The sequence below is a fragment of the Choloepus didactylus genome, chromosome 5 (assembly GCF_015220235.1).
Source record: "Choloepus didactylus isolate mChoDid1 chromosome 5, mChoDid1.pri, whole genome shotgun sequence".
NCBI lineage: Eukaryota > Metazoa > Chordata > Mammalia > Pilosa > Megalonychidae > Choloepus > Choloepus didactylus.
This window is the reverse complement of record NC_051311.1, coordinates 38,283,485-38,304,442: the sequence shown is the minus strand read 5'-3', so window position 1 is coordinate 38,304,442 and position 20,958 is coordinate 38,283,485. Positions and strand designations below refer to the sequence as shown.

Below are 20,958 nucleotides of genomic sequence, written 5' to 3'. Positions count from 1 at the left end.
GCAATGGGGAAAGAAAGGGACTTTAATGAGAAACCAAAACAAACAGAGAGAACCAAAGTGCAAATTGTCCACCCCCCACAGGGGGGCCGTCCTGAAGCTGCTGTGCATCCCCTCACCCCCCTTCAGGCCCCCAGTGGAGGCCCAGGGCCTGGAGCTTCTGCCTCAGGTAGCTTTTCAGCTGGGGCAGGCCTCGCTGCGACTCGAGTTCCTCAAAGGGTAGCTGTGGGAGAGAGGGCAGTGGGTTACCAGGGCCAGGGGAGCGAGGACACACACAGGAGCCTCCCAGGTAGTGGGCAGAGCAGGACCGGGCAGGGCAGGGGTGTGTGTGGGGGTGCGTCTCACCGGCAGGAGCTGGTAGCCCATGAGGCCCAGGTGCCGCTCCCTCAGAGCCCGCGAGCCCAGCAGCACCCTGCCGTCCCGGCAGAAATGCCAGCGTTCCTGCAGCATCAGCACCACCCTGGAGAGGCAGCAGGCTGTGGCTCAGGGCCAGCCATCCACAGAGGCAGGGAGGACCCCCCCTCCTTCCTTTACCTTTGGGCAGGGTCTCGGGTCATGGGGTTAGAGGCAGCCTGGCCCTGAGGACAGGGCCTTGGTGGATATGGTAGGAAGGGGTCCTGAGTCCTCACAGGAAGCACAGCCCCAGAGCTGCTTACACACAGCAGGAAGTCTGGAGACAGTGAGAGAAAGGGCCACTCACCCTTAGCCAAGGTCACAGCTCCCCGGCCCACTACCCTCCCTGAGCTCACCTGTGCAGTAGCCTGGAGGCACAGTCAAGTCCTGGCGGTACTTCTCCTCTCCCAGCAGTTGTCGCAGCCCCTCAGCTACTATATCCTTGTGACTGAGAGGGAAAAGGAACAGTGGTGATGGCCGGGAACCAGGATCGTCACAGTCTAGTTCTGTGAACGTGGGCAAAACTCTTCACTGCCTCAAGGTCCAGTTTATTCTTTTTCGTAACTGCTGAGTGGATCAGCTTGGACAGTTCATTGCCCCTTTGGTTTTCCTGCTCTGCGCTCCAGGCTGGTGCCTTCCCCTTGCCCCAGGCTGCTCCCACCCACCTGTACTTGCAGCGGGCACGGTCGGTGATTAGTGGCTGGGGGAAGATGGGCACTTGCTGCCTCCAGGGAAGGCGGGGACCCCGGTAACCTGGGAGTTCCAGCTCCACGGCCGTGTCAAGTAGGGAGAGGTAACGACGCACAATCAGAGCATGAGGGGTGCCTATGGGAAAGCAGGGACCAGCTGGGGCATACTGGGCTGCAGGCCTCCACCCCCACCCTCCCCTGTCCACCAGCCCCCAGAGACCCAGCCCGCCGTCCTGCCTTCATACCACTGACGTGGCTGATGAAACTCGGTGAAAAGACAAAGTGCAGGGCTCTGAAGGGCAGGCACCGCAGCTGGCACAGTGACATCAAGATGTTGACAGTGGCCAGGGGTGCCACCCCTGCTTCCCGAGCCAGGATCCTCTCAAGGCAGGGCATAAACTGTTGTTCCAGAGGCAAGTAGTTCAGCCGCCCAAAGGGCAGGACCAACTTCTGTACCACCTGTTGAGGAAAAGCAGTTCATTACACAGCCAGGAAGTATTTCTCCACTATCTTGTACAAGCTGATGCTTAGGGCGGCTGGCCCTCAAGCCTTTAATATGGCTGAAAAGCAAGAATCCATCTCTCTATCCCCAACATACACATAAGATCAACAGCATAAGCAGTGTCTTGAGACCCACAAGACTCATCACTAAATAAGCAGAGGAGAAATGGCTGTGGGGTCTGCTCCTGGAGACTTAAGAGGAAGAAGTGGATCAAGGAAGTGAAGGTGATATTAAGAGTGCTTTGAAGAACTGCAAAGCACTAGCATACATGACAGTCAAGGGGAGCAGGGCGAGCCAAGGAGAGTGTGCACGAAGATGGAAGTCCTGGGTGATGCGGGCTGTGGGGAGGTGGAGTCCAGCAGCCAAGCTGAGGTAGGTCTGCTACAGGAAGAGGGCAGCAAAGATGCAAAGGGGCGGGAGTGGCTGGACAGCCCTGACAAGGGAGCTGAGGATGGCTGGGAGGAGCAGGGAAGGGTGGTAAGCAGCCCCACCTTGCTGCTGAGCTGAGCTTCCTGGACCACAAGGAAGTGGGCAATGGCTTCCAGAAGCTGGGGCTCCCGCAACCGGTGCCGGGCCAGGTGCTGAGCCAGGAGCACCATTACATGGGGAGTCAGTTCCTCTGGCCTTGCCTCTGCAAAGAACCACCTATCACGCTGGGCCTTCAGGCGAGGCCTCTCATCTGCTATATCCCAATTCAGCCCAGACAACACCACCTGTGTCCTCCTCCTCAGTCCGTGCCCCCACCCCCACCTCCCTTCAAACCCCTCTGGCACCTGTCAGGCTGCAGATCAGCTGCTGCTGTGGATGCCGCAAGAAACGGGGGCAGTTCAGAGCAGCTTCCAACCTTTGCCCACCACGAAGGACGGGTTGCAGGGGGGGAGGCGGCTTCGGGGGGAGGCGGAACCTTCGCTCCTGCTCCAGGGTGTGCACCAGGGGCCCATCTGATGGAAAGCCTGAGAAGGACAGGGTCAAAGGAGGTGTTCCTGGTAACGGGGATCTGCCCTGCTCTGTTCCAATCATGGGGTTTAATGAATTCCCAACCATTCTCCTCCATTTCTGGATCTGGAAGGTTTGACATAGAAACTGCCATATGAACATAAGGCATTACGTGGGGAAGGCCTTGTACAAAGAAGGCAAAGAATTCTTTATTGCATGCCAATGGCTTCCTAGAGCATTATGTTAAAAGGGATGTCGGGTGGCACTTTCCCTAAGCTGGAAAGAATGCTTTTTAACTCCTGATGTCTGTTGTGGATATAGCTGGGGGAAGCAGCAACAAGTGTGCCAGGGTATTTGCCATTCCTGGGCAAAAAGCCTGAGAGATTAATTCTGTGTCAGTAATCTTGGGTCCTCTATTTCCTTCTCTATTTCTCCATTAACACCCCCCTCCAAGACACCCTCCTCAAGCCCTCCTCACCAAGTAAGACTGCAAGGTGCAGACACACATGGATGGTGTGAATGTCAAAGGAGGGGCAGTTTCGGATGATGAGCTGACTCAAGTCCTGCAGTGTGGCCTGCTCCACAGCGGGGGGCTGTGGCCGAGACCCCAAGAGCTGGCCCAGACGACGAAGAGCCACAGGGTAGTGGTGGGCGCGCACCTTGGTGGGGTTCTGACCCAGCCAGCGCAGCAGCTCCCCAGGGCTCCTCGCCTGTTCCAGAAGCCGCTGCAGCCCTTGCACAGGGCCTGTGAGGGGGCCTCCTCCAGAGGGCCGGTCCCCCCACTTGCTGGGCCCCAAACAGCAGGGCTGTACTGGTGGAAGCAGCAGAAGGCCAGACAGCCGAGCAGAGGAGGCGTGGGCAGAGAGCAGGACTCGAAGCATGGAGCTGGGTGATGGAGACCCTGAGGGGTGGCCCAGAAAAGGGGATGAGGTTTTTCCCGAAGGGGAGAAAGACCTGCTATCTACTCCTTACCTCACTCCCCACCAGAGGCGCTTGGAGTCAGACCCAGACTCCTTGCTCACCCTTCTTTGGTGACTACTCTTAGTTCTCTTCCCCACCCCGTCTTTGAGACAACAATCATAATCCTTTCGTGTTCCCAGTGCAGCGCTATTTACAAAGCAATTTCACATGCATTATCTCCTCTGATCCTCCTTGCAAGCCCATGAGGTAGCCAAGGCTACCGTTACCACCTTCTTTTCACAGATGAAGAAACCAAGGCCCAGAGAGGCAAAGCGGTTAAGCCCGAGGTCATAATTCGGGTTAGTGGTCGTGCTAGTCTGGAGCCCAGGTCACCCTGTCGATACGCCCTCCAGACCAGCGTGGTCTCCCTCGCAAAGGAGGCGGCGGCGGCAGACGGTGGAACGCGGGCTTTGCAGCTGGATGGTCCTGGGTTCCATGCTAGGCGCTCCCACTTACCAGCGGTGTGACCTTGGACAAGTGGTTTCGTCTCTCTGCCTAAGTCTCCTCACCTGTGAAATGAGAAAGCAGCGCCCATCTCGCAGGCGCCAGTGGAGCCTGAGTGTGCAGCTTTACACGGCGCGGAGGCGAGGATGTCAGGAGCCCCCCACACCCACCCAGGCCTAGGGATACCAGGAGACCGTGGCCACACTCGCAAACAAATTCCCGCCCCACCTCCCGCGGCCCACTCCGGAAGGCGCCACTCCTACATGGCTCCCCAGACCCCGCGCAGGTCGCTGCCTCAGTCGGTCTCGGGGCCCGGGAGCCGGGATCCCCCCGCGGCCTCCTCATCGGCGGGCCACCACGTCCGCCATCTTCCCAGCAACCCCCGGATCGCCGCCCCGAATGCCAATCCTAGTTAAATCTTCAGGCAGCAAAGACGTGGCTCCCGTCAAACCCTGCGAGCCTAGGACGCCACGAGCCCCGCCTCCCCCTTCCCGGAAGCTGCGTACGCGCTGCCAGGGCGGAGGGGAGGGGGAGGGCGTGGGCGGAGCCAGAGCAGAAGGGGCGGAGCCAAAAAGCAAAGCGCGAAGCTGAAGGGAAAAGGGGAGAAGGTGTCAGCTGTCGGCCTGGAAAAGGTTGGACAGGGCCCAAAGGCCCAGTCAGGTCCTGGACTCCCTTTTCACCCAATGGGCAAGGGCTCCATGTCCCCCATCCCCAACCTCATGGACCCCACACATTCAGACACAAAGCCAAGGGTGAAAACTTCACAGTTTTTTAATCTGCATGTTTCAGACAAACCCTCTCCTTCCATTCCAGCTACCCTTCCATAGCCCCCAACTTAGTCCTTGGGTCCGAAATCAGCCCAATGAGTTACGGGGACTACAGGTGGCTAGGCCGTCGGCCAGAGGGGCCCAGGGGGGTTGCCTGGCTCTGCCCAGGGCCAAGGCAGTGACAGCAGCTGCCTGACCCTGAGGAGCCAACTGTCAGCGAAGGCTGAGGGCCAGCAGGCTCAGGAGATGGCCCAGAGCCATGGAGGTCACAGGGAGTGGCCTCCGCCGGCCCCTGGAGTCCTCGGCGGCGCAGGGCTGGGCTCCAGGGCAGAGGAAAGAGACAGGCTGGAGAAGCGGGCCTGGGCAGACAGCAGCTCCCACTGTGTCGCGGGGAACAAGGTCCGGAAGGGCCAGCAACACTGCCGAGAGCCCGTGGAGGCACTACGGGTGGTACATGGCAAAGGCCAGGAGACTGAGGAGCAGGGTGAAGCCGGCCAGGCCCAGAGTGGCGGTCAGGGGAAAGAAGGGCCGGTACTGGATCTGGCAGTACCAGAGCAGCAGCAGCATCAGAAGCAGCAGGGGCAGCAGCAGGCTGCCAATTTCCAGCCCGGAGGGGCCTGGCTCTGACCCCGGAGGGCAGGGGGGGTGTGGGGGACTGATCCGTGTGGACACGTGGCAGTGGAGCACACAGTTGGGAGGGAGGTGAAGGCTGCCCAGGGTCTGGGTATCGTCTCCTAGAAGTTGCCCTTGGTAGATGAGTCGCACCTGCTGTTCCCGGCCTGGAAACTGGGTCCTGAGGAGAGAGGGACCTGGGTAAGAGAGCAGGCCTCAGGCAATCCTAGTCCCTTGCCCCAGAACAACACTCCCATTAGCCCCTCATCTTTGCCTTCCACCCCACTATTCAGGGCTTGGTCTCGGAAGGGGCAGTCTGCTTCAGGGGAACAACTACTAGATCCATGTATGATTTGGAGACTTTACTTTTCTCATCTATCAAATGAGGAGGGAGTCTGAGCCTCTGATGTCCCTTCCTGGTCTGTGATGGCTCCCACCCCATTCTTTAGCATTTTATTCCTGTCCTCATCCCACTCCAGCCCAGCTTACCTTTTCAAGGAGCCAATGGTGTCATGGGGCCAGGCCCTGGCCACCTGCTCTGAATCGTTGAGGAATTTCAGCCGGAGCACTAGGGGCTCCTGTGGTGAGTCCGGTGGCGGTGGTGTTGCTGGGGGCCCCATACTAGGATCTGGCTGGGCAGCTTGACCTCGGTGTCTCAGGTTGGGGGCCTCGGCTCCTGGGGCCTCCCCTCTGATGCTGTCGGTGGCTGCCATGGTGTTGCTGTGCTGTGCTGGAGTCGGGGTCCCTGATGTCTGGGGCAGTGGGTCAGCCCCCTCGGCGGTGTGTGTTGAGACCCAAGCGAGGGCCAGCACCAGAAGGCAGGCAAGCACCGCGAAAAGGATGGTCACCTCATCACCCACCCCTTCGATCAGGGCCATGGCACCTGCCTTGCCCGCTGCGCTACCGAGCTGAAGGGGCACAAACAATCCATGAGGGGCTGTCTGTCTGGCCAAGTGCCCTCTGAAAGCAACAGCCTCCTGGCCCTACCCCACAATTCTCCCATAGCCCTAACACCACTGCCCTCTTTACTCAACCAAGCCCCACCCCAGGGCACAGATTGCTCTGACTCTCAGCCGTCCCAAACTTGTCTCCATGTGTTCCCATCACCAAATCCCAAATCCTAACTTTCAGTAACCTGAGTTCTAGGTCATAAACCAGCTCCCTAACTCACAGAAACTCCATCCCTTGACATTCTAAGCAAACTCTCCCCTAAATTCAAACCCACCAAACTTTACCCCAAAGCTTTTCTTCTCCTCTGTCTACTTCATATCAAAATGTATCTACTCCTTCCTCTAGCTCTCCTCCCCGGCCCCCAAAGCTTATCTACTCCTTTGGTCGCTAAAGTTTGTCCAAAAAGGAAAAAAAAAGGCGCCTATGTGTTCCCCTCGTTGTCATTTAAACAAAACCCAGCCCAACAGGAGAGGCTTCCTAAGGCTTCACCCACACCAAACGCCAAACTCCGCCCTTCGGCAATCTGGAGCTTCCTTGAGTGGTCCACCCCCATCCAACTCAGCCACCTCCTTGTCCACTCAAACCCCACACCGCCGCGGCCCGACTCTGCAGCGCCTCTCCTAACCCATCCCGCTGCCAGACCCCAGATCCCGCCCAGGAATCGGACACTTACCCTGCCTACCCCCAACTCCTCCATTATCCCTCCCATTTTCCCGGTCCCCCGACCCCCCCCGAGCCGCGGGAAGGCACGGGGGATTCCGGGCGGAGCGGGGACAAGCTGAGACTCGGGCGGCCGGGTAGGCGCGGTCAAGGCGGGAGTACTCACCGCCCCGCTCCGCCAGCTCCATATCGGACCCTCAGGCACTTCCGGGCGGGAGGCGCCGAGGTCGCAGATACCTGAAGACACCCTTTCCTTCCCCGCCGCCGTGGCCCAAAGCATTGTGGGAATTGTAGTCTGGCGGCCGTGCGCAGTCTCCGCCCTCCGCCTTGCGGATCCACGTGCGGGACTCGGTTATCCGTTCACAGTCTCAGGGGCAGGGGATTTGGGGATTTCGCTGGGGATTTCGCTAGTTAGACCCACGAGGTTTGGGCTGCGACGGGACCAGCGCTCTGTCCTGATGGCAGCCAGAGCATCTGTCACTCCAGAGCACTCCAGAAACCGGCGTCAGCTGGAGCATGTCGGAGCGCCCTTGTTTGAGATGCAATGAAGACTCTGAAGAGGTTGGGGCCTAGAACTCAGGTGGCCCCAACGCCGGCCTACTCCTATGTCAGGGTGGACGCCAGAAGACACCTTGGCCTCCAAACTGTCTCTTCAGCTTAGAGTTTAGTATCCATGGGCAGCCCCACAAGGCTGGCTAAAGATAACTGTCCCCAGGGTTGACCTCCTCTCCCTGGTTTCCTCGTCCACCTTGCCCCTGCAAGACAATGGGAGAAGAATGGATTCTGGAACCAGGGAGAATGGATTTTGGAACCAGAGAGAAATCCTGTGCTTATCAATGATGTGACCTTGGGTGGGTTATGTAATCTCTTTGTGCCTAAGTTTCTTCCTAAAACATACCTCATAAGGCAGTTCTAAGGAAGAAATGAGTTTTTTTTGTTTTTTGTTTTCTACATAGTGTGAAAATTATGTAAGATATCTGGCACACAGTAGTATCACCTGGTATCAATACCCTCCTCCACCCGAGCCTGGGCTGGCAACTTGGGTCCACAGAGTGTTACTGTGAGGAGAATATTGAGCCCCAGCCTGGCCTGGGCCAACTAATCTTGTGGGTTTCTCCTCCTTCCTCTGGGAGCTTCTCTAGCAGGAGAACTCATATCATGGACTTACATTCCAGTTTTGATTAAAAGTAAGCCACCCTAGTGTTCCTATAACACGTACCTACTTGAGGGAACAGGTACCCCAAATATTGCTTTGGGAATGTCAGTTTAGATTTATAACTTGCAGAACTGATTTGTCTCTAGTTGCTTCCTTCCCCTTCATTCATTGATTCTACCATCATTTATTAAATGCATACTATATGACAGGCACTGTGCAAGATGCTGGGAATTCAATGGTAAACCAGACCCTTTCTTTGCCTCTTTAATTACCCTCAGCATCTCTTTTGGGGGGTCCCTAGTGCAAATTCTTGCTGTTAATTCTCATTAACCATCTAAAAGAGATGTTAGATGTTGCTTTTAGAATGACAGAACATCAGTTGGGTGTTCTGTCAATCACTGTATTTCGTAAAGGAGGCCCAGAGGGGCAGAGTTGTGTAGGTTGCTGAATGGTGGGCAACTGGATGCTGAGGAAAGGTCCAGCTTGATCCTGAAATATGGAAGTGTGTGGAAAAAGGATGACATGCATCAACTGTGTTGGAGGACATCTGGATGTAGTCCTGGTGGGCCTATTGACTGGGGCCACTGCTCTCCACATACCACCTCTTGTGGGTTTTAGGAAAGGTTATGGGGAAAAGTAACTGGCAGAACTGCAGACAGCTGTGGCAATGGGAATGCAAAGGAACTGGAAAATTGAAGGGCCCCAGAAAGAGTGGACACCAGGAAAGAATTAAGAGAGCTATAATGGGCTGTGATGAGTCTCTTCAATGGGGTGGGTGGGGGAAGAAGGTATAATATTGATTCCTTCCTGCTGCATTCCGTGGTCCATCCCCATTCGGCAGGCATGGGGGTCTTTCAGGAGAGGCAGTTCATAAGAACATAAGAGTGGGGACATTGTTGTTCAAAGTGTCATTTCAAGGGCCCCACAAGTGTAAGTTGGTAACCCAGATTCCTAGCCTCTGTACTGCAGCGGGCAGTGGAGACACGGGGCATAGAGCCAGGGAGAGAGCCCCGGGGGCGAGGTGGTCTCCGGGCCCAGGGACACGGGCGCCCGGGCTGAACAGAAGGCAGGAAGATGTAAGTAAGCAGCAGCGGGGCCTGGGCCGGCGGCCCTCCTTGGTCAATCAGTCGCGTTAATCAGCACCCTCCGGTTCGGGGACTGTTCAGGCACAGAGACCGACATCCCGCCCGGACCAGCTCAGGGAGGCGAAACCGACAACCCGGCCTGGGTGGAGCCCAGAGCAGCTGTCCCCTCAGAGCGGGTGGCCCTTGAGGCGGGTGTGGGTGAAGGCTGGCGAGGAGGCGGAAGGGCCGAGGCTGGGGTGGGAGGGGCTGGGGACGCTGAGGCTGGAGCGCTCAGCTCGGGGGTGGAGGCGGCAGAGAGCTGAGCGAGGGGCGGGGGTGCTGGGGTCGTGCGTGCAGGAGGGGCGGGGGCGGTGGGGAGGGGGGCTTGGGCTGCGTGTGCAGGAGCAGGCGGGGGCGGCGGTGCGTGCGCATGACGCGGGGGGAGGGCCTGGGCCGCGCGCTCCCGGTCCCGTTGTTGTTGCCGCTGGAGGCTGGTTGGAGGCTGCGGGATCGCTGCGCCTGGCTGCGCCGGGCAGCGGCGGCCACAGCGTGAGCGGCGGCGGCTCCTGGCCTCGGCCTCGGCCCCGGCCTGGCCTCCGGCTCCCGGCCCCATGCACTAGCCCCGCGCCGCCGGCTCGGTAGTCCCGGCCCCGCCAGTCCCGCGAGCCCGCCGCCGCCGCTCCGCCCCGGGCCCCAGTTGGGCCCGACTTGGGCTCCGCGGCTCCGGAGCCATGAACTTCCAGGCGGCCGGGGGACAGAGCCCGCAGCAGCAGCAGAGCCTGGCGGCTCCGGGGGGCGGCGGCGGCGGCGGCGGCGCGGGGGGCGGCGGGCAGTTCGGCGGCGCGGGGCCCGGGGCCGGGGGCGGCGGCGGCCCCTCGCAGCAGCTGGCTGGCGGGCCCCCCCAGCAGTTCGCGCTCTCCAACTCAGCGGCCATCCGGGCCGAGATCCAGCGCTTCGAGTCGGTGCATCCCAATATCTACGCCATCTACGACCTGATCGAGCGCATCGAGGACTTGGCGCTGCAGAATCAGATCCGGGAGCACGTCATCTCCATCGAGGGTGAGCGGAGCCCGGGGCTGCGGGAGCTGGGGCACGTTGGCCTTTCCGGCGCCGGCCGGGGGCACTGCGGGGCCGGTGTAGTCACGGCGTACCCTGTCGGGGGTCCTTGGCGCGCCTAAGGTTCGGACCACGCGGTTTGCTGATCGGTGGCGCTACAGAGCCGGCGTCTAGCTTTCGCCATATCTCATGAAGGGACACTATGGGGCTGAGGGCCGGTCCGTTGTCAGAGTACACGGTTTCTGTACTATCGTGGCGCTAGGGTGGCGTCACCCCGGGGACGGGTGCGCTCGGAACCGCAGAGGTTCCAGGGGAAGGAGCCAGATGTGGTCAAGCATGGCTTGGGAGGGTGGGCGCGGCGGAGGGGCCATGGTAGGCCAGGAGGTAGGGCCGCCGCGGGAGAGGCATCTAAGCAGCTGCTCGGTCCCTGCCCCGCGGCAGGCGGGGAACGACAGTCTCCCGTTAGTGGATGGCAGCTTTCCCGGGCTCAGCTCCTGCGGGCCCCGGAGGGTGGCGCTCGCTGCGTCTCGCCCTCTCTGGCTCACACACCCCCACGCCGCCGCGGCGGAGCGGACTGCGGGCACCGTCTGGCTGGTGGCTTTGGCGCCGCGGCCGCGTGGGCGACGCCGGCGGATCCGTGGGCGCCTTGGCGAGTGTGTGGCGGGCTCCCGGAACCCGCCGCTGATCTCCCGAGAGCCGCTGGGAAGGTGGGGCGGGAGGCTGCTGGGAGCTGACCGACCTCCGGGGACGCGGCGCCCGGTGTCGGGAATCTAAACTCACAGGTCACTATTTGGGCTCTTGGATCCTGAGCTTGCGGCGGCTGAGAGGCAGGAGAAGCGGGTGCGAGCTGCTGGCCGATGTTCCAGGACTCCTGCTGTGGTGGGGGGCCGGCTGCACCCGCAGGCATCCCCTGTGGCGTGATGACCTTCGAGCTGGAGGCGGGCAGATGGGCCTCGCCCTGCGCCATCTGCTCCTCTTCCCGCTCCCTATTTGAAGGGGGACGCCCACCAGCAGGTGGTGGGTTTTGGCCTGAGAGGAAATGCCAGGGTGCAAGGTCTTTTGCTGATGACATGGAGTTGTGGGCAGGGCCCTGTCCAGTAGTTGGGCCTTACAATTGGTGACCCACTCCACTCCTCACTGGCTGTGTAAGGCTCTGGGTGCTCCACCTGAATGCCACCTTTCTGCTTTCAGGGGCCCCCATACCTGAGGAAGGGGCAGTTGGTCTTTTGAGAGTAGAAAACTCTGTTTAGAGCTGGGATACTGCCCTTTTGTTGTAAGACTTCCAGTCTAATTTCCTGATGTCCTTTTCCCAACCTTCTGGTCTTTTTCATCTTAAGGCTGAGTTCACCGTGAACTAATTAGGTGACAGAAAAACTCATTAGCATGGATCTGAGTCAGTGGCCTGAATCACCGTTGTGGCTGGGGACCTGGAGATAGCATTTGTGTGAGGGGGTGGAGGGGCAAAGAGGAGGAGAGAAGCAAGTTTTCTTTCTAGATCTGAAGGGAGTGGGGATGGGGAGAGATGCTTTTCCCTGAAGCGGTAGGATACTTCTGAGGAAGTAAGAGAAGTTTCAGATCAAATCCAAGATAACCCCTCCCAGCACCTTTTGCATAGTGAAGACACTGTTCATGGGACAGCCACAGAAGGGGTAAGGAAAAAGCCTGTGCTACAGAGCCTTTCCCAGGAGTGCGGGAGGGCTGGAAATCAGCCCAGTTCTGGATCTAACTCCAGCTTCCTTTAACAGTGACCCAGCTCCAGTTTAGGTCTCTGATTGGGTATCTTCTGCTGTGAAGTGAGGGCCATGGTTCATAGGATGCACTTGTTTTTTCACTGCCATCTTGAGTTCAATATAACAGGCAGAATTTCCCTCTTAAAGCCCTCCCCCAAGGCCAACTTCCCCATTGCGGTTTGGAAATACCCCATGATTCCATCTGCTTAGCTTGGAAGCTTGCTATCACCATCGCAAAATCCTGGGACCCGATGTTTCATTGTCACCAGACCCAGCTGCTGCTCACACATCCTTTCTCGGCTCTCTTGCCATTTCCCCCTCATGATCCTTGGTTCCCTGCTCTTTCTTGGCAAGGTCTCCCAACCTCTCCCTTTCCTCCTCTTGTTTTTTTTCCAGCCTCTCTCCTGGAACCCATCTTTATTACCCGCCTCACCACTGCTTTCCTACTTCTGTCACCCCAGCTCTTCTGCTGTAGGCAGGCCTTAAAAAAACCTCCTTTTCCAATTTCTGTCCTATATCCTTCCTGCAGTAGAGTCTCTCTCCATCTGCCAAAGCATATTGCTTCTGTCCTGCAGAGCAGCATTCCCACCTTCTTTTCCCAGGGGGCAAGAGGAATAGCTTCTCCAGGGCGTTTCCTTTGCTTACTTAGAGCCTGGGCCAAGCCACCCCTACCCCCACCCGCCCAGGCTGAGTGGACCTGGGTCAGGGCTGTTACGTAAACACTTATGTTGCCTTAGATGCTGGAGTATCTGTTTACTAGCATATGAGCTTCGTAGTGGAAGGGGATGGCATATTCAGAGTGTAAAATAAAGCCTTCTCCTCACTCTGGTTAATATTTTGGGAATGGTTTGTCCCAGCCCTGAAGGAGACCTGGGAGATATAGTTGGAGGATCCACTTGGGACTGAAGATGCATGATGGGCAAATTGCCCCACGGCCCTCTCTCTGCTCTTCCTAGTCATCTCTGACCCTGTGTCCAGAATAGGAGGAAGCAGAGAAACATTAGGCTTTCCTGTGTTTCAAGGCAGGAGTCAAGGGGAAGCAAACCATTTTGAAAAGTTCCTTTCCCACAAAAGGCCAAGGAAAGGGAAAATCTGTCCACCTCCTTGGTCTTCAGGGAATGGAAGAAGCTGAAGACTGAGGAATAGAAGGCTCACTACGTGCAGAACCTCTAAACTTGAAGGGGTCTTCAGAGCTACCCTCAGTGACTGGTGGGGAAACTGAGGCAGAGAGAAGGGTGTGATCCGATCTGATTCAGCCAGGGACAGTACAGGGTCTCAGGCAGGCGCCCTGACTCATGGCTCCTAGCTTGGCACTCTTCAGGCAAAAAAAGCTCCCCTGATTTGCTTTGGTCTCTTGGCCCTGTCCTAGAAAGAGGGAGGCAGAGAAACCAGGGACGCAGTCCAGATGGCAGGACAGCTCACAGGCACGGGGAACACAGGACAGTGGACCAAGCAAGCCGAGAGCTTCAAGAAGCGCTTGGGAGAAGCAGCCCTCCAGCATCCCCACAGGTGGCCTGAACAGGCCTGCTTGTCCACATTCAATGACCACCTGGGGAAGTCTGCTTCCTGGAGCAGGTGGGGAGCTGGGCAAGCAGCAGTGGGTTTCACATGCCTGCAGGGAGGGTCTGGGAGTCCCCCTCCTCACCTCCTGCCAGGGGCCAGGGGCATGGAGGGGACTGGGACTCCATGTGTGTGTGCCATGCGGTTGCTGTTGTGAGAGCAGGAACCCCCAGGCTTTGTCAGCTTGATGACTTTTTTGTTTATCCTTTGTTTTTCCCTGTTTTGTTTTGTTTTTTTTTTTTTTAAACAGCAAAGTTCATTTTGAGTGTTCCAGTCTGCCTCAGCTGGAATTGTTCTTTCACTTACACCAGGCTCACTCATTTACTTACTCATTCAGTTAACAGTTTTCCATGCCTACTGTGGGCTCTGGGCTTGGAACCATTCTAAAGAGATGTGTGTGTGTGTGTATGTGTGTGTGTTTTTTTGTTTATTTATTTATTTATTTTTCCTGTTTGGATCAAATCTAGGCCAGAAGGAGAAGGGGGAGCCACACAGCTGTGGGCCAGGCATGCTGGGGCAGGAGCTTGGAGAGACCCACAGCCTGCACAGCCTCCTCAGTTGCAGGCCCGCCTGGGGTTTTGGAGCATATTCACTGTTTCGTTGTTGTCATGTGATTTGATCCTGACCAGCCCTGTGTTGGAGAAAGGATGAAATTAATTGTATCCATTTTAGAGACAGGGAAGCTTTCTCCTGAACTCACTTGTGCTTCTAACTGTTCCTTGGGTGGGGAAGTCCCAACCTGGCTGTTTATCACACTTGCAGCTGCTGGGAGGATTTACTAAAATATGTATTCCCGAGGTTCCCGCCAAGGAATCTGATCCAGTAGGGCTGGGTTGGGAGCCCAGGGATCTGCATTTGTAACTTTCCCAGGTGATTCTGGTAGGGAATGAGTGCCTGGGGTGGAGGAGGGGTTTTTTGAGGACATTGCACACCAGGGTTCTAGAAGTTCTGAAAAGGAGGATATCCAAGTGGGTGCATATCCAGCCAGGGCCAGCTGCATTTGGTCCAGATACATTTATTTAGTTCCTACCGTGTGGCCCAGTTGCATCTAGCACGATATCAGGCAGGAAGGAAGAACAAAAGGGAGTGGAAGGAAGAGGAGCTGCCCTGTGACTCTGGACCCAGAAAGTGTGGGCTCAGCAACCCCCACCCCCAGGCACGGCACTGGTGGGGAGAGAGATCAGCCAGGAGGAGGTACCAGAGGGTGGATCTGGGAGTGGTAGGATTTTAAGAAAACCAGGGCAAAGGTTAGAGATTTGGTAAGTCTCCTCAAGACCCCTTTCCTCAAGGTCACACAAGAGGGATGGAAAGACAGACACCCCGATATGATCTCAGACTGAACGGCTTCAGCTGTCTCAAGAAGAAGGAAGGCTTTTCCGGCGCTCCCATCCCCTAATTCAGTCTGTTCCAAGTTTGCTGAGTACCAGTTCGCTGCCACGCGGAAGATACCACATGAAGAAAACAGACCTTGCTCTGAAGTAATACCTGCTTAGCACATACCACTTATTTTTCTGTACCATTTATTGCTTTAATCAAATGTGTGTGCCAGGCATGGGGGTTGGAGAAAGCTTTCAATGAAGAGGGAACAGATTTGCAAAGACAGTAGAAGGTGTGAAAGTATGTAGTGGTATTCAAGGAATAGAAAACTGGTCTGTATGACTGGGGTGTTGAGTCCATGGATGACAGGCAGAAGAGGCAGGCATGATCCTGGGTTAAGAGTTTTTTTATGCTTTATTCTATATTTGTTTATTTACTTTATTAGAGAAGTGGTAGGTTTACAGAAATATCGTGCATAAATTATATAAAATACAGAGATCCCATATGCCACCCTATTTAAATTTTTTTTAGAGAAGTAAGGTTTACAGAAATATCATGTAGAAAATACAGCGCTCTCATATCCCCCCCCCCCAACACTTTGCATGAGTATGGTGCCTTTGTTACAGCTGATGAAAGAATATTATAATTGTACTGTTAACTGTAGCCCATAGTTTACATTAGGATGTGTATTTTTCCACCCTATTATTAACACCTTGCATTAGTGTGGTACATTTGTTACAGTTCATGAAAGAACATTTTTATAATTGTACTAATTATAAACTATTGTCCATAGTTTACGATAAGTTTTACTGTTTGTGTTGTATAGTCCTCAATTTTTTTTTTTAACTTTTATTCTAGTAACATATACAACTTAAAATTTCCCCTCTTAACAACATTCAGATACATTTGTTCATTCATGCCTCACGTTGTTCCGGAAACCAATTTGAGATGGTGCTTAATCTCTGCCCATTACGGGTTGGACGGAGGGAAGCAGAAGCCAGCAGGGAGACCTTTGGAAGAGCACAGAGGGGGAACACTGATGGCTGAATCGAGATGGAGAGAAGGCAGGTTTATGAGTGCTTAGTGTCCACCGCTCATTTGCACTTATAAGCCCTCTCTACCAGCTGTCAGCAAATCTTTGACTTCAGAAGTGGAGGGAGAAAAGAGGCCCTTTTTGAAAAGCAGGAATACCTTAGGGGAGTTGAGGCTTGGGAGAGACAGATAACACCCCCAAAGATCTGTGGCCCTACTCAGCATTGCTTGAACATCCACCCATGAGCCTTTGGCTTGCCTCATTCTCTGTTTAATATTTAGGTAACTCGAAATTAGTTTAATCGGATTGCTTTTCACTTGATCACTAGCTGACTTCTACCATATGGGCCAAGAGGGAAGGAGCAGGTAATTTTGGAGCATTGAGCTGAGTGTTTGGATTATGGAGGTGGGAAAGGGAGAAAGGGAGGTGACCTAGACAACCTGCTTTGAGGATGCAGAGATAGGCCTGTACAGTATTCCACCGATTCACATTCTCCCATCAGCCGGGCTGTCTGCTGGAGATTATAAGAAGGCCTTTGCAACACTTCACACAGCTCACAGTTTATTTTCCCGTAGGCTCTTTTTTTCAGGTGTGCAAATATCTCTATTTTGCAAATCAGAGAGCCCTACGACTTGCCAGGAGATAAAGTAATTTCCCCAGGGCCACACAGAACTGAAGATTTTTTACCTGCTTTTGCAAATCCAGGTCTGGTGTTTTCCGTCTTGCTCACATGGACTGAATAAGACAGCAAACCCAGTCAGTCCCTATAATTTACTTGTAAGGGAAGATGCTTTTTTTTTTTTTTTTTTATTAAATTCAGTTTTATTGAAATACATTCACACACCATACAATCATCCATGATATACAATCCACTGTGCACAGTATGATAACATAGTTATGCGTTCATCACCACAGTCTATCTCTGAACATTTTCCTTAGATCAGAAAGAACCAGAACAAGAATAAAAAATAAAAGTGAAAAAAAACACCCAAATTATCCCCCCATCCCACCCCATTTGTCCTTTAGTTTTTATCCCCATTCCTCCACTCATCCATATACTAGATAAAGGGGGTGTGATCCACAAGGTCTTCACAATCACACTGTTACCCCTTGTAATCTACATTATTATATAATTGTCTTCAGGAGTCCAGACTGCTGGGTTGGAGTTTGGTAGTTTCAGGTATTTACTTCTAGCTATTCCAATACATTAAAGCCTAAGAGGTGTTATCTATATAGTGCATAAGAATGTCCACCAGAGTGACCTCTCGACTCCATTTGGAATCTCTCAGCCACTGAAACTATTTCGTCTCATTTTGCATCCCCCTTTTGGTCAAGAAGATACTCTCAGTCCCACGATGCCGGGTCCACACTCATCCCCGGGAGTCATACTCTGCGTTGCCAGAGAGATCCACAACCCTGGGAGTCGGGTCCCACGTAGGGGGGAGAGCAGCGAGTCTACCTGTCGAGATGGCTCAGTTAGAGAGAGAGAGGGCCACATCTGAGCAACAAAGAGGCACTCAAGGGGAGACTCTCAGGCACCATTACATACAACTTTAGACTTTCCTTTGTGGTAATGAGCTTCATAAGGGCAAGTCCCATGCTTGAGGGCTCAGCACATCAAACCGCCAGTCCCAACGTCTGTGACAACATACGCTAGGGGATCAGCATCTTAAAGTTTAGAGATAGGCCTTACAATTCAGGGATAGAGTTAACTGCTGTAAGAGCTTACAATCTAGGGACTATTACAATTATTGTGTCCACGTTAGGCTATGTTCTAAGATTCAATTCTGAGTTTACACATTGTAGTTAGTCCATATTAGTGAGGCATCATCCCTCTCACCATGTTTTCTCCAACACTTTTACTCCTATATATATTTTTTCCTAAAATTTTATAGAGTTATATTCACATACCATACATTTATCCACAGTGTACAATCAGTTGTTCATGGTATCATCATAAAGTTGTACATTTATCACCACAATCAGCATTTGAACATACTGATTACTACAAGAAAAATTGTTTTGTTTTGTTTTTTTTAGCAATAAGAAAAAATGATAAAAAGAAAAATAACATGTCATACAATACAATATACTACTAAGGACAGCAAATAACACCACTACCAAGAATCCCATATTACTCCCCTATATCCCCTTCTCATATACATTTAGCATTGGCGTATTGCCTTTGTTACATATAATGGAGGTATATTACAATGTTAGTGTCGACCATAGACTCCAGTTTGCTTTGATTATGTTTTTTCCTGAATACCATCCCTTTTTCAAATTTCTACATGGTTGACATTCATTTGCTTTTCCACATGCAAAAACATTTTTATATTTGTATATTTAGTAATAGTCATTGGCCACTCCAGTTTTTGCCACGTTATACAGTCCCAGTCTTTATCATCTATCTTTACCTCTGGTGTCATACATTCTCCTGTCCCACCTCTTTCAGCTTTACTCACAGGGAAGATGCTTTTTTGACCTCGAGTTTAACTTTTAGAATATGACTTTACAGTGAATTAGAACTCCTCTTCCCTGCTATAATTTTCTTCTGGAAGTCTTGAATCCCTACCTGAACGGTGGCTCTCTGAAGTGTGTCTCCCTTTCATGAGCAGCATGGATATAGATACTTACAAAATACTTAAAAGTATTAAAAATTTTAAAAATTAAAATATGTATGTAAGTGACAAAACCAGTACAAGCTTGTTATAACTAATTCAAATGTAGAAGGAAGTAGAAAGAAAAATATCTGTACCCTCACCTTCCCTTCCCCCTAGAGATATCCACTGCTGACAGTCTGGTGTGTATCCTCCCAGTCTTTTTTCTATCCTGTATGTCTATACATTAACTACTCTTTTGATTGATTTGATATTATTGGTATTCCACAGCAAAAGTGTGATTTTTGTGGAAAACCCTCCACTGGGAGAAGGAGAGCCAGAGAACAGATTCACAAAAGGAGACTTCTGTGTTCATTCATTCCCTGGGCTGGGAATCAGGGTGCCTCAGTTCTATTCTTACTCTGCCATCAACTGGCTATGGGAGCTTGGGCACGTCACCCCACTGCTCTGGGCCAGTGTCTGTGCAACTAGCTGTGACCCTGTGCACGGATATTTGAAACCAACTCAGTCTCGGCACTCTGGCCTTGAGTCCTATGTGTCAAGTAAGGAAATGAACTGGAGTCTCTAAGCTCCATTCTGTGCCAGAAAGTTCTGAGCCTGCCTTCTTTCATGCAGCGCTTTGAGATGCGCTACCTCGAAGCCCTCAAGGAGCTGATAATTGGAGGAGACTCTATAGGGAGACGTGAGACTTTCTGTGTCTCAGTTTCTCCATCTGAAATGGAGGGGCAATAACAAAACCTAACTGTAGGTTCGTGCCGAAGATTAAATGACATTGTACATGTAACATGCTTGGAACAGTGCCTGGCACATAGTCAGCACGTATTAGATATGAGTCATTATTTTAAAAGACTGAGTAGTATTCTATTTAAGGGCACACTGTTCATTGTACAGATCCTTGAACATACATCTTTGTACACTTATCTGATTATTTCCTTTGGACAGATTCCCAGAAGAAAATTGTAAGACGACTGGGTATGCACATTTTCAAGATTTTTGCCGCACACTGGCAACTTGCCCTCCAGCAAGGCTTTTCCCATTCCAGTCACAGGGAGACCCCATTCCCTGCCTCACCTCCCTGGCCCCCCTTTGCCCGTCCATTAGGTAAAAAACACAATTAAATGATTTTCATTGCTGTTTTACTTTTTGTATTTATTTGATTACTAGTGAGAATCAACATTTAAGAAAAAAAATTTTTTGGTCATTTGTATTTTTAAAAATTCTGTACCTAGCTTTGTTCACTTCCTCTTGGTTTATGACTCTTTTTCTTACTGAGTTAAAAAAAATTTCCCAGTCTTGGTCTCTCAGTCCTTACATTGGCCTGTGCTGTGCCCTGAGCTGAGCTGACAGAGCTGCCCTGTGGGCCACCGAGGGAGTAAGGCTGACCGTCCCCAGTCCCCACGCTACATGGCCCTAGACTAGTGTGCCTTTTGCGTTTGGGGGCCTGTTTATAGTGGCCTCTGTCAGAGGCAGTACAGAATACTGGTTAAGAACCCAGGATCTGGGGCCAGGTTGCCTAGATTTGAATCCCACATCTACCACTTACTTGCTGTGTGACCTTGGGTGGGCTACTTAACCTCTCTGTTTTGGCTTCCTCATTGGTAAAATGAGGATAATAAGCACCCATTCAGGGTAGATTTGAGAATCAAAAAGTTAATGTATGCAAAGCTTTTGGAACAGCACCAGCCCATGGTAAGTGGTCAGCATGTGGGTGGCTCTTGTTTCATTATTCCTAAACTAGATGGTTGTTGTGAGGGCTAAGTGACATTATGTAAATGTATGTGCCTGACACGGTGCAGACATGGGGTAGGGCCTCCAGTAGTGTTTCCTGAACCTGAGTGTGAGAACATGGAGCAGCAGAGTTTGGGCTAAGTTGGTGTAACCCGGCCAGGCTGGCAGCACGGGTGCCAAGTTGTTATTTGTCTGAAGTTCCAGCTGAAGGGCAGAGCAGGCCCTGGGAACCACACATTGCAAGGGGTCTGCACATTATGTACCTAACAGCATTGGTTATTATTATTATTATTATTATTATTATTATTATTTTGCCATTTTTAAATTGTGGCAACATATATATAATGTAAAATATTTGCTATTTTTAATCATTTTTAAGTGTGCAATTCAGCAAGATTGATTACTTTTACAAAGTTGGGCAGCCATCACCACCATCCATTACCCAAATTTTTTCATCACCCCAAAGAAAACTTGGTACCCATGAAGCAATAATTCCTCCTTTCCACTCCCCAGTGCCTAGTAACCTCCAGTCTACTTTCCATTGTTTTGCCTTTTGATGAGTGTTTTTTCCTCAAATACAGCACTGTCCATTATATATGTAATGTGAGTCATATGTATAAATTTAAATTTTCTTGTAGCCATAGTAAGAAAGGTAAAATGAAATGGGTGAAATTAATTTAAAATGTTTTATTTAACCCAGTATATCCAAAATATTATCACTTCAACCTGTAATCAATAAAAAAAGTTATTAATGAGATATTTTTTCATACTGTTTCTGAACT

At 52.6% G+C, this 20,958-nt stretch overlaps 3 protein-coding genes across 10 annotated transcripts in view; 1 reads left to right on the top strand and 2 right to left on the bottom strand.

Moving 5' to 3' along the window:
• Nucleotides 1-4: 4 nt before the first annotated feature.
• FASTK (Fas activated serine/threonine kinase) lies at nt 5-4,391 on the bottom strand. Of its 4 annotated transcripts, XM_037835815.1 has the most exons (11): nt 4,185-4,320; nt 3,934-3,986; nt 2,996-3,418; nt 2,355-2,534; nt 2,073-2,212; nt 1,325-1,538; nt 1,056-1,215; nt 747-838; nt 532-667; nt 343-457; nt 5-220 (listed from the first exon to the last, which is right to left on the bottom strand). In XM_037835815.1, the coding sequence occupies exons 3-11, from the start codon at nt 3,396-3,398 to the stop codon at nt 113-115; spliced, it is 1,548 nt and encodes a 515-aa protein (XP_037691743.1). In that variant the 5' UTR covers nt 3,399-3,418; nt 3,934-3,986; nt 4,185-4,320; the 3' UTR covers nt 5-112. The 4 variants fall into 4 exon arrangements, with proteins under 4 accessions (XP_037691743.1, XP_037691742.1, XP_037691744.1 ...); XM_037835814.1 differs by lacking the exon at nt 3,934-3,986 and having other exon boundaries at nt 4,185-4,391; XM_037835816.1 differs by lacking the exon at nt 3,934-3,986 and having other exon boundaries at nt 4,150-4,286.
• A 283-nt stretch (nt 4,392-4,674) lies between these two features.
• On the bottom strand, nt 4,675-7,196 carry TMUB1 (transmembrane and ubiquitin like domain containing 1). 3 transcript variants are annotated; one of them, XM_037835821.1, is made up of 3 exons: nt 7,078-7,196; nt 5,790-6,208; nt 4,675-5,481 (listed from the first exon to the last, which is right to left on the bottom strand). In XM_037835821.1, exons 1-3 carry the CDS (start codon nt 7,189-7,191, stop codon nt 5,130-5,132), a joined length of 885 nt encoding a protein of 294 aa, XP_037691749.1. In that variant the 5' UTR covers nt 7,192-7,196; the 3' UTR covers nt 4,675-5,129. The 3 variants fall into 3 exon arrangements, with proteins under 3 accessions (XP_037691749.1, XP_037691746.1, XP_037691748.1); XM_037835818.1 differs by having other exon boundaries at nt 6,925-7,139; XM_037835820.1 differs by having other exon boundaries at nt 5,790-6,210; nt 6,954-7,139.
• A 2,378-nt stretch (nt 7,197-9,574) lies between these two features.
• The window catches only part of AGAP3 (ArfGAP with GTPase domain, ankyrin repeat and PH domain 3), an 84,490-nt gene continuing 73,106 nt past the window's right edge, over nt 9,575-20,958 (top strand). For 2 of the 3 annotated variants that reach the window (XM_037835807.1, XM_037835806.1), the window contains exon 1: nt 9,575-10,190. In XM_037835807.1, coding sequence (XP_037691735.1) covers nt 9,863-10,190 — 328 coding nt within the window. In that variant the 5' untranslated portion in view covers nt 9,575-9,862. The remainder of the gene's footprint in view (nt 10,191-20,958) is intronic. The other variant, XM_037835809.1, reaches the window with a different exon arrangement.

What these genes read in the sequence shown, in the direction of transcription:
- TMUB1 (XM_037835821.1), bottom strand. Translation starts at nt 7,191, where the DNA reads ATGCTTTGGGCCACGGCGGCGGGGAAGGAAAGGGTGTCTTCAGGTATC. An exon ending in GGAGCTGGCGGAGCGGGGCG is followed by an intron (nt 6,209 to 7,077) that starts GTGAGTACTCCC and finishes GTGCCCCTTCAG; the next exon opens with CTCGGTAGCGCAGCGGGCAA. An exon ending in ACCATTGGCTCCTTGAAAAG is followed by an intron (nt 5,482 to 5,789) that starts GTAAGCTGGGCT and finishes CTCTCTCCTCAG; the next exon opens with GACCCAGTTTCCAGGCCGGG.
- FASTK (XM_037835814.1), bottom strand. Translation starts at nt 4,266, where the DNA reads ATGAGGAGGCCGCGGGGGGATCCCGGCTCCCGGGCCCCGAGACCGACT. An exon ending in GCCTCCAGGCTACTGCACAG is followed by an intron (nt 668 to 746) that starts GTGAGCTCAGGG and finishes CACTGTCTCCAG; the next exon opens with ACTTCCTGCTGTGTGTAAGC. An exon ending in ACCCGAGACCCTGCCCAAAG is followed by an intron (nt 458 to 531) that starts GTAAAGGAAGGA and finishes CTGCCTCTCCAG; the next exon opens with GGTGGTGCTGATGCTGCAGG.